Source organism: Furipterus horrens, unplaced genomic scaffold, assembly GCF_987537825.1.
Source record: "Furipterus horrens unplaced genomic scaffold, mFurHor1.1.pri manual_scaffold_17, whole genome shotgun sequence".
Classification (NCBI taxonomy): Eukaryota; Metazoa; Chordata; class Mammalia; order Chiroptera; family Furipteridae; genus Furipterus; species Furipterus horrens.
The window spans coordinates 98,402,476-98,414,977 of NW_028327187.1; the positions used below are offsets into that span (position 1 = coordinate 98,402,476).

At 36.4% G+C, this 12,502-nt stretch overlaps 1 protein-coding gene across 1 annotated transcript in view; it reads left to right on the top strand.

The window, feature by feature from the left end:
• Positions 1 to 12,502, top strand: part of DMD (dystrophin) — a 1,939,482-nt gene that overhangs the window by 739,230 nt on the left and 1,187,750 nt on the right. Inside the window, exon 30 of the mRNA XM_090265340.1 lies at positions 8,372 to 8,533. Coding sequence (XP_090121466.1) covers positions 8,372 to 8,533 — 162 coding nt within the window. The remainder of the gene's footprint in view (positions 1 to 8,371; positions 8,534 to 12,502) is intronic.

Below are 12,502 nucleotides of genomic sequence, written 5' to 3' on the forward strand. Positions count from 1 at the left end.
CCCTTGGGTTAAAAGCTAACACTAGCAACGCAGGTTTTGCACAAATCAAGCCATTTCATTTCAGCAAAATCTGAGCCTCAGGCTCAAGCAAACTTGGGGAGCTGAACTAAAATTCTCCACATGATGGCCAGGGGATAGTCCATATATGTGCAGAGGGCACTGGCATAAAAATATGTCCATCCATCTTCCTGCTCTGAGTATAAAAGTAATAGTAAAAATAATTATAATCATCTCTTCTGAAAATGTATAACTGTAGGCCTATTCTTGGGAGGATCTCTCTTTGAGTTTGTCTTACCAATAAGGGTCAAGGAATCCCCAAAACAAGAGATTGGGTTAAAGTAGCTTCAGGTTGGTAGCACCCTAGCACTAGTGAGAATCCAGTCCAAATTGTTTAGAAACAAAAATCCCCTTAGTATTCTCACAGATTAAATTCAGTGAAATTTGAACTCATGATAAAGGAGTCCCCACAAGCACTAGAAGACAAACCATCATGAAGTGAAGTTATCACGTACAACACTTAATGATTTAGACCAACTCATCTACCATTTCAGATATTAAAATTGCTAGTTGCCTAGTGGAAAATAAATAGATAAAATGTTAAAGTAAGAAATTATACTGAAAATTGAATAAAGAATAAAACACTAAAAGTTTCTGAGAAAGATTTGAAAAAGATCAAACTACCGAAAGTATCATTCTGAAAATTTTTTAATATTAAAGAGTTGAAGAAAAAATGAGTTAGGAAAAAATTGAAATATAATATGCTACAAAAAAACTAATGAGGGAAGCAAAAACACTGAGTAGGAGGGCAAAAGATATCAGGGTAGATTATGAATGTCTAATTTATGCCTAATGGGAGTTTGTGAAGAAGAGAATAAAGAAAATGGATCAGGAGGAATACATGATGGATATTGAAGAAAAATTTCCAGAGCCAGATACAGAATTCACTTAACCAGGAAGCACAGTATGTAACATGCAGAATAAATAAATAGAAATCTGCTCTTAGACATATCTCGGTGAAACTGCAGAATTCCAAAGACAAAGAGAAATCAGCAACCAGAGAGATGAGGCAGACAACCTATGAAGGAATGAAACTTAGACTAACATTACACTTCTAAATGAATCAGAAAAAAAAACAAAAGTGGAAATATGTCCAGGCTGTTGAGAAAAACATTGTTATCAGCCTAGAATTCAAAACCTAGCAAAATTACTTACTGAGAACACTATGAAGACTAGATATTTTCAGAGAAATGGGAAATGGGATTTTACCCCAGCAGACATTCTCTAAAAGAAAGAACGTCATTCCCAAAGTAAGATTGGCCTGGGATGCCCTCCTTTGGTAAGAACAGATAGAGGAGAGGTGGTTCTCTCTGCCCTAGGAGGATACAGCAAAAAGGAGGCCATTTACAAACCAGGCACTGAAGCTGGGCACACCTTGACCTCAGACTCTTCATCCTCCAGAACTGTGAGAAATAAATGTGAGTTGTATCAGCCACTGAATAGTTGCTATTTTGTTATGGTGTCCCAAGCTGAGTCAGGCTGAAAATTATAAGACTTTTTACCAAAGTTTGACAAAAATCGTAAAAGAGGGAAAGCCCCATGATGATTTTACCCATAAACATATAAGGAAAAATTCTAAAGACAAATGTTGGCAAACTGGATCCATTAGGATGTAAAACAATTTTCAAGCTTGAACACTTTCTTTTCTTTCTACACTCATTCCTTTTGATATTTGATGGAATGTCCTCACTTTAAGTATCCTTTATATGCTAATAATTCTTAAAATGCCAGTACTATCTCTAGTACAGACTAAAGGAAGGGTACATTTTACAATACTAAACCTGGAGCTATTCAGTAATTTAAGAAGAAAACTGAGAGCCCCCAATGCCCAGCACATAGTAAGTAGGCAACCAAGCAATATTTATTACATACTTGGATAAAAACAAAGGTTTGTGAAATATGTTAAGAAGTCAAAATGTACCTTCTGCACACTGATGCTTACCATTCCATAGGATATCTATCTCTCTTGCAACACCCCCCTCATGAGAGGGTCCACAGCAAAGAGATACCTGAGGCAAATCTCTTTGTAAGACTTGCCACCGGTGGGTCCTCTGCAATCATATCTCAGACATCAACATTCTCTTTTCCTCCTTTTCTATCCAAAACAAATAAAATAAAACAATAACACACACTCATAAAAGAAGAAACAAAATTTCTCCCATTCCTACTTCTGGCTCCCAAAGGTATTGGAAAAAAGTTTTTTTTTTTTTTAATTTTTTTTTTTATAAACGAACTTTTTCTGAACTATTTCTTTATGTAAATAGACTTTTTTTTTGTAATCTGTGCACATATTCTTTTTAATTTGTGGAGTGTGTGACCCAGAAGGGAATGGCAGTCGGTGTAAGATGTGGGATTTTGGACAGAAGCCCTCTCCTAGCATTCTTTAACGTAAACAGTGTAGATTTGTTTTCTTCTTCCTTTCTTTGACTGAAAAATGTTTTATCCCGCATTCTACTAGATTTTTTTCTGGTTTGGTGGCAGTCTTCCTTTAGTAGGAGAGTATGTTTATAGTTTAATGCTATATTGTTTGCTTAAATAAATATTTGTTGCTGGCTAGAAAGCTTACCTCTATGGAACTATATAATAATTTTCTCAGAAAGTCCTATTTTAATAGTGAAAACAACCTCATAATGAGCTTACCTATTACCTCTTCAATGAAATAAAGTATTAATAAAATTAATTAGTATAGTTAATGATATATACCTCCCTTAATGAATGATGATTTGTAAAAAGTGATTGGGATAATTTGTCTAAAATTTTCTCTGGTTTTAAGTCTGCATTATATTTTAAATACATCTAGGAGGGGGACCCCCCAAAACTGATTTTATTTATTAAAAAATTGTGTATTCATTCTTACATGTTTAAACTTCAGTCGTCTTCAAAGTACTCTCCATATGATGCACTACACCTAATGAGATGCCTTTTCCACTGCTCAGAACAGTTTCTGAACTTGTCGATTTTGATTGACGCCTTTTACTGCTTCTGCCGTTTTTTGTTTCACCTCTTCCACATCAGCAAAACATTACCCTTTATGGACATTTTTCATCTGGAGAAACAACAAAAATATTTTCTCAGGGCGATATTGGGTGAATAGGGAGGGTGGGGCATGGGGTTCATGCTCTTTTTGGTTGAAAACTGCTGAACACTCAGCACAGTGTGGGCAGGTGGGCTTGTAAATCACCCATCATGAAATGGGCAAATGTGTTGAAGGAGTCTTCAAAAAAATTCACTGAAGCCAAACACAGCCTCTCACCACAATGCCAGCTGGTACTCTGATAGAGATGTGATCCTAGAACATTCACTCAGTGGGGGAAGCCTGGACTACAAGGAGTCTGTCCCCCAAAAGATAATTACGGATCTTTTGAGTTTCCCCTTGTATTTGGGTTAAATTTCCAGTTTTTAAGTCTAGTATTCTACCAGAACAAAAAGAAATTCTTCCACAGTTTCTCAGGCATGCTGCACTCTCACTTATGTGTTTGTAATATTGAGGTACATGAGTTAATAATTTTCTTAAAATATTGGAATGTGAGGAACAGTCAATTCACTGTGAAGGCAACTTTCCACTGCCAGCAAAAATCATTTAACTTTTAATTTTATATCGCAGAACACTTTGAGGGAATAATAACGTATTTTCATGTACGTTGATTTTTTAAACTTTATTTTCTTTCAGTTTTTTTTCTTCTGAAAACAAAATACAAAGTTTTTTAATTATGTGTTTCCTTGGTAACTATTAATTTTCTGCATTTAATTTTCTACATTTATATTTTGTTGTTGATTTCTACTCTTTCGTTGTCTTTCTAAGTCTCCTCACAGTTGCTGTTTCTGTCTAGCTATATGACTCCTCTTATTACTGAGCAGATTAGCTAAAGGCATGACATAACACTTGTAAGCAACAGTTGATCAGTACACTGGGACCGCAGCGCAATTTTAATTATGGTTCAGGATTTCCTACTAACTTCATTCAGTGAGCACATGGGTCAAGTGGGCAGAGTCCTAGAAAATGCAAAGGCCTAGCATCCCATCCGAGTCTGCCTAATAAGATGCTTAGAAATAGAAGGCAGCTTATGCCATGACTAATTCAAAGCATTCTGCACACTTAGACTGACATGAGGTCTTTTCACTCTCCAAGATGATCAAAGAACCTGTGTAAACCAGGCTCTTTTATTGACTGCCCGGCCAGGCAAAGAACCAGCTCACCTGAGGTCAACTCTGTCTTCGTCTCTTAGGCCACTTCATTCCTTTCAGCCCATAGACTCTCATGAACAGGAAAGTTAGATTTCTAAAGCGAATTCTGAGGCTAGATTAGTTCTTTAACATTCTGCCATATTATATCCTATTCAATGACATTGAAGTTCTGCACATGTGCACAAAAGGAAAGGCTGGTCTTGCCTTTAGCCAAATAAATGACCAAATTTAAACAGTGCCCGTGTAGCCAGTTTCTACATGCTGTGACTGGGAGATGCCTCCAGCCACCTGGCAAAATGGTGAAATTTTATTATTAAAAATACATTTCTCTGGAGAAACTCTCGGTAGGCTATAGATGTTTTGTTCTATGATACAGAGAGCTCTGGTTATAGTCATGAGCAGCGTTATCTGGATTAGGATGTGATTGAACTTCTAGTTGAAGTTTTGACTGAAAAAATGGGAGACTATATTTGATTTAGAGTACAGGGAAATGCCTTGGTCACCGATTTGGGAAGAATATTTTAATAGAAATAAAGATTGCTCCAAATAATGCACCATCCTCTTCTTATAGCTCTAATACTAAAAATAAATAAATAAATCCAGGAAGGTCTGTTATATATCTCTGAGTAGTGATATTTTTCCCCCACAAATTTCTTGTGCATTTATTTTTTGTCTTTGACTACTTTAATCCTCCTATGTTTTCTCATTACAAAGCCTTGTGATACCATTCACCCAGTCATAAAACTATTGGCTTTTACTCTAGGAATTGGTGTTGAGCAGTGAAAAAGACAGCCACAGTCTGTATCCTCATTAGAACTTAGAGGCTAAAATGGAGAAAGACAATTGATGGAAAATTACACTATGGCGGGATACATGCTAAGGCAGGAATACAAGGGGCCTGAGGGTACATGGGGTGTCAGGGACAGCCACCTGCAGGGGAGATGTCCACATTTCCAAGGTAAGCCTCAAAGGACAAATGCAAATTAGCTAATAAAGGAAGTTGGGGGTGCGATTGTTCTAGGAGAAGGGAACAGCATGTTTAAGGCCAGGTATCGAGAGGGCCATAACAAGTACGGGGAAATGAAAACTGAAAGTTCTGTATAGCTAGTGCAAGGAGTCGGAGATACCAGTAGGGACTCTGAAGGGACTTGAAAGCCATATTGAGGGTATGGCTCTTATCCTAAAGAAAAAGACATCACTAGAAGATTTTAAGCAGAGAGCCATAATTTCCTTTTAGAAAAAACACACCGTAGCTGCTTTGCGGATGCACAGTGACAGTGTAGCATGCCTCATATTTGAGGTAAGATGTGTTGATGACTTTAACTAGAGTAAAGACAGTGGGAGAGGGAGAAGGGAAGGAAGCAAGAAATATTAGCAGGTGGGAAAAAGAATTGCTGACCTATCTACTGATTACATGGAAAATGGTGAAGGAGGTGATGGAGGAAGAAGAAATGGCTACAATTATGCTTAATAGAGGCAACAACTAATTGTAAATCACTGAAATAGGGAAAATGCAGAGAAAGGGCAAAACCACGTTGGGGAAGTGGAAAATAAATTAGAAGGGGACACAATGGGACCCGATTTGGTTGAGTTGCTAAGTTTTGCTGGTGGTGGGACATCCAAGTGGAAATGTCAAGCAGGGCAATATATGTGCCATTTGGAGATCAAGGAGGAAACCTGGACAGGAGATGTAGAGTGGAGAGCTGTCAGCTTATGAGGTGTAATTGAAAGTAAGGGTGTGGGTAGAATGCAAAGAAAGGAAAACCTGGGACAAAGTCCTGAAGATATACAAGACAGGTATATATACTGGGAATGCCCTCCCTGCTCTGGCAGCATCATGAGACTTCAGCTCCTCTTGCCCTTGGTCCAGATGCCTTTAGCCGTATTCATACTTGAGTAACACTCTGTTCCAAGTAGGTTTTATTATAAAATAATGACACCGTCAATATCTGTTGAGACAACATTTATATGGTTTATGCAAGTTCTAATATTCTTTTTTAATAGAGGTAACATTGGTTTATAGCATTATATGTTTCAGGTGTGTGACATTATAATTTGACATCTATATATATGACAATTTGCTCACCGCCAAAAGTTCAGTTTCCAACTGTGACCAAATAATTAACCCCCCTTTCCCCGTTCATCCTTTTCCCCTCCAATATAATGACCAATCTGTTGTCTGCCTCTATGAGTTTTTTGTTGTTGTTCTGTTTGTTCATTCGTCTGTTTCCGTTTTTGTTTTTTATATTCCGCATATGGGTGGAATCATATGGTATTTCTCACTTTTTATATGATTTGTTTCACATATCATGATACCACATTGTTGCAAATGGCGGGACTTGACAATTTTTATGGCTGAGTAGTATTTTAGTGTGTGTGTATGTGTATGTATATATATAAAACCATGTCTTTATCCATTCATTCATCAGTGGATGCATAGATTGTTTCCATATTCTGACTATTGTTAACAGTGCTGCAATGGACATAAGTATGCATTTACCTTTTTGAGTTGGTGTTTTTATATTCTTCAGATAAATACCCAGAAATGGAATTTCTGGATCATATGATAGTTCTGTGTTTTAATAGAGGAATCTCCATGCTGTTTTCCATCCTGGCTATATTCAGTGTATATTCCCACCAACAGTGTATGAGGGTTTCCTTTGCTCACACCCTTGCCAGCACTTGCTTCTTATCTTTCGGATCATTGCCATGCTAACAGGTGTGGTTTTGATTTGCATTTCCCTCATAATTAGTGATATTGAGCACGCTTTCATGTGCCTGTTGGCCATCTGTATGTCTTCTTTGGAAAACTGTCTATTCAGATTTCCTGCTCATTTTTTAATGCTTTTGTTGTTGTTGTGGAGATGGATGAGTTCTTTATATGTTTTGGATATTAACTTCTTAAGTGACGTATGATCTGCAAATATCTTTTCTCATTTTGAAGGTTGCCTTTTCATTCTGTTGATGGGTTTCTTTTGCTATGCAGAAGCTTTTAAATGTGTTGAAGTCCCATTTGTTTATTATTTTTGTTTGTTTTCTTTGCTGTTGGAGTTGATTCCACAAAACATTGCTAAGATGGATATCAGGGGGCTTACTCCCTATGTTTTCTTCTAAGAATTTTATGATTGCAGATTTTACGTTCAAGTTTTTAATTCATTTTGAGTAAATGTTTGCACATGGTCTAATAGTCTTTATGAGACATAAAAGGCAGGATCATTTAAAAAAACCCAGTCACGGTCTGTGGGAAGGATAGTTCCTTTGTACCAGATAATCATGCCTATATATTGTATATTAAGAGACAACACTTGATATGATGTGTTATTTAAGCGATCCTCAGAAAGTTGCCTGTCCCACTCCTTACTCTTATGACTACTTCTTAAAAGGTGAATAGATCCTCGAAGGGAGATTATGTGACCTGTTCAGCATGCTATTTACAACTGGAAAGTGTTAAATTATTCTAATCATACTTACAGTAACAGTCAAGATTAATTGCAGCTATATTAGGATTACTTATTATTTGTTCTACTTCAGCAGTAACACAAATCCAATTGTACAAGCAATTGCCATAATCCAAATTGTGAAGAAAAAGTAGGGGTAAAAAAACCATGCAAAACCAATTGAAATAGTATTTGAAATAAAGCCTTAACCAGATGGTTATCTAAAATTTCCTTTTTGAAAAGGCGCTGATTCCGAACAGATTGTATATGTGTCTCGCTGGGGGAAGTGGATTATCTATCCAGAATTGGATTGTGATGTCGATGACCCTATTCTAAGTAAACCAAATCTCTTCAACTATATAATGAGATCAGGAGGAACATTTGGCCTGAGAACGACAGATTGCCATGACTGAGATGATTTTGCTAATGTTTTTTTCCCAGCCTCTTTCCTCAATGTACATGACATTGTGGTTTTGTCCTGAAGAGATTCCCGATCCTGTTGTTCTGTGTGCTATCCCTTCTTTCTTATTCTCTATTTTTATTTTTATAAGTAGAGCTGAATGAGTGGCAGGAAGGTGCGAAATCTGTCTTACAAAAAGGTGATTGTGGAAGAATCTATATTTACTTTGCAGCTCAACTGCAGAACAATAATGAGTAAACATTTAACTGATTCCTTCTTATTTCCTCTTCAGGCTGTGAGAAGGCAAAAGTTGCTGGAACAGAGTATCCAGTCTGCCCAGGAGATTGAAAAATCCTTGCACTTAATTCAGGAGTCCCTCTCATCCATTGACAAGCAGTTGACCACTTATATTGCTGACAAAGTGGACGCATCTCAAGTGCCTCAGGAAGCCCAGGCAAGTTGACTGGGAGCGCACTTGTGTTCTTTTGGGTTCTATTACCTGAACAAGATACTGCTGAATGTCTAACTTAAATTGTATTCAATTAGTTGTGCAGAGGGTTATCTGGCTGAGTGATTTGAGTACGTGGAGGTAAGGGGAGGAAAGGAGCCCTGGATTCGCACTCTTAAGATTTATTTTTGAAAATATGTAGTAGAGGACTTTAAAATAGAGCCACGTAAAAGACAGGGCCACTATCACAGTGAAGTCTGCCCTTGACCAGTATTTTCAAACTAGTATGCTTAAGCCATGGAAAACCATAGGAATTCAAATTGTAAAAAAAGTATTTTTAATGATGCTATTAAAAATGCAGCACCAAACATCTTAGTATCAACTCATCTTTGTTATATTGGAATCACAAGTGATATGATCTCCATATTGTCCTACATTTAATGAGCTGCAAGTAGTTAACAAAAAGAACTTAGAGATGCAAATCTGCATTTTATTATTAGTCATACTATATTTACTCACATGCACACACGCACATTCAACTCTATTCAGTTGAATTATAAAATGTGTTTTAAAGTTTTTCTACAATGAGAGTTAAAATAGTAATGAAAATAAGTCTTTGTTGACTGTATACTACGTAAATTTAGCCTGTGTCTAAACTAACTTCCACCTTGGGAAATATTTTTAAAATTATATATTTTTATTTTAAATAACATTTAAATGTGCATAAAATATCATGGATAGTATTTATTTAAATGTCTTTATGACTTTCTGATAGCAAGGTACGTTAGCTGCTTTTCAAATGGTATGTGCATACACATATTATGAACTCTATAACCAAGGATAACTCAGGCCAATATACTCTGATATGGGGGACATCAGAAGCTCATCTCCCTGTCTCAAAGGCCCTCACCCTACTAATTGGGTAAAATATCAGATTTATAAGTAACGGTGACACTGCAGTTACAGTGGAGTGAACTCCAGTTAAATTGGTCCCCCGAGCATTGGTGTGCACAAGAGCATAGGTTAGTTTACCATACCATCTAAGTTTGACCAAGAAAATCCCTGAGATTAAGGGGCAGAGCATGGAAAATTTTGGTAGACTTAACAAGTCCAGAGAAGAAGGTTTCCTCATCGACCACTGCAATTGGAGACGAAGAAGGTGAAGTCTAGGGTCATTTCTGATGACAAAATCCTCATACTAGCTTTTCATTCGGAGAACAAATGTGAATACTGTGGTAAAGAGGGGATAATAGGAAATACAATGGAGAATTTGAACCTCCCCATTATAGTCATTTCTTCCAACTTGCAGAAAGACCAGTCAAGTTCTCTAACATTGACTGTTCCTTAGGCTTTCCCAATTGGAGTCACACAGACAATTTTATAGGCAGGCTTGAGAAAAAAGCATGACAGGAATGACAAATTGTTATTGAGCTAAGAACTAGGTAACTGTAAAGTAAAGGCAAAGTAGAGCTGCTTATTTTTACCTTTAATGACCTGAATTTGGAGGAATGTTTGATTAAAGACTGCTCACACTTTTAAAATAAAGTCGAAGAAAACTCGGTACAATTTAAATATTAAATATTAATATTAGAAACCTGTTATAAAATATTTAAATAGTTATTTTTTGAGGCTTGTAGAATAAAACTATGAATAACAAGTTTGAGATAGGCAAAAATTATTGTTGTAGAAAAAATGGGGGCTTTTAGGGGAAAAATATTTTAGTTGAAAGATTGTGGTGTGGGACCTTGAGTGTTTTCTTTCATTTAGATATGAATGCAGGATTCTATAAACATGAAGATAACATACTAATTAGTTTATAATAACATAATATAAACATTTTACTTGTTTTTTAAATACAAAAGCTATAGTAAAAGTATTAACTGTAGAAGTTCAAACTACATGTGAATAAAAACATACAGGTAAATTAACAAATTTCAAATCTACTTCAAAAAAGATTTTGGAATACTAACAAGCTCAAATCTATTTTTTCATGCATTTCTGGTTGCACCTGCATTTTTAAGATAATTCTGGACTTTGAATTCCCCAAGTGGTAGCATATAATATTGGAAAATGCAAAATCCTGAAAATCGTTGAAACATTCTTCTCCATCATTTTATTTTAAGATGATAACAAGTGAATTGTTTTCTGGAACAGAGTTATCGAGTACTCAGATTTGCTTCAAGAATTGCATTTCCTGAAGTTCAGTGTGAAACTCCCTTGAAAGAAACAAATAGAGAGTAAAGAGGTTACCAGGATAAAAAGAACTTAAGCACAGTTTGGCAGACAAAGAACCCACAAAGAATTCCACCAAAATGACATGTTTCTAAGTATAAATAATGGAGGATAATTGTAATGCTTTGTATTAATAAAAAAAAATGTGTTTCTTTACGTTTTCATAAAAGCTCGTTATTAGTTAAAAGATTAGTGGGCTTAGTTTTCCCTTTTCAGAAATTTAGTTCTTGTTTTAGTAAGTCCCTGAGAAGCAGCACAGAATGAGTGCATTACCTATGTGTTCAGAGTTCCTGTGACAAACTGGCCACATCGATTTGTGGGTATCTGACTCCACCGTGTGGAGTACTGGCAGTTTTGCTCCTCCATTTATAAAAGAGCCTTCTCTTTCTGCCTTTTGAGTGTCTCAAGTGTAAAACAAAATCTCAGTATTAAGGAAAAGATGCATAGTGTATAACTTAAAAGGTATACTCTTATTATATATAAAAGTAATTGTAATTCAAGATACTTCCTTGCATTCTCTTTGCATTTATAACTCTAGGGCAGGAATGAGCTTCCCACTGCTTCAGTATTTTAATTGATCAGTTAGCTGTTGTGATTGGAGAACTGGGTCTTCTGATTCTAAATTGGATTAAAAATATTATATATTTTTATTTAGTGACATGAGCTTACAGGAGTAAAGCTTAACTTTTTAGACAATAAAACTGCATACTGCAAGGGTATCAGAGCATGTGTTCAACAGAGTATTTTATTTCTTTTTCTTATTTAGATTTTATTTATTTATTTTTAGAGTGAGGGAGAAAGAGAGGAAGAGAAACATTGATCAGTTGCCTCTCCCACACCCCGAACTGGGGAGCTGGCCCAAAACCCAGGCATATGCCCTGACCAGGAATTGAACTGGCAACCTTTTGGTTTGCAGGATGACACCCAGTCTGCTGAGCTACACCAGTCAGGACAGAGTATTTTATTTTAAAAAAATAACACTTATAACAACATCTTAGCTGACACGACCACAGCTATAACCACAACATCAACTGCCTACGACAGCCCATTCCAAGAGGTTTTTTTTTTTTTATTAAAGTACAAAATTAAGATGGCATCTTATTGATTTAAATAGAAGAAAGCAAACGATGACAACTGTTCTAATATAGAAATCTATCTCCTAGATATTAGAATCACAAACGGAAAGGTTATTTCAAAAATAATATGATTAAAATATAAAACCTTTGAGTGTGTCTTTGAAATGATTTTACAGAATAAAATTATCCAATTGTCTAACTGCAGAGAAACACGTGGCATGAATGTAGTTGTTTACTCCCTCATTTTCCTGAAGAACGCACTAAAACACAGAGACTTAGTTTTAGTACCTATGGTCTATAAAAAAAAAAAGTCAGGTACATAGGGCACACCCCATGTCAATCATGTCATAATGTTTGGGTGGACTCAGGCGTCAGAATTGTTGGAACCTCCCCCCAGTGACTCGAATGCGTAGCCAGGGTAGAGAGCAGCTCTGGGGAGCGCGTCACTCGTAATGGCTGCATTTCTCCAGGACCTGATTCACGGCGCGCTTTCAGCACTCGGTGATGTGCATTCTTAACTATGCTCTGTCAAGATTTCAATGGGAGGTACTCAGGGTGGCAGTGAAACTACTGGTCACTTTCTCCCCAATTTTAATTGTCCCCTCACACTTATGAGAAATGGGTGAGGGTGGAAACCATAACTGAGAACTGCTGTGTGGACAGATTA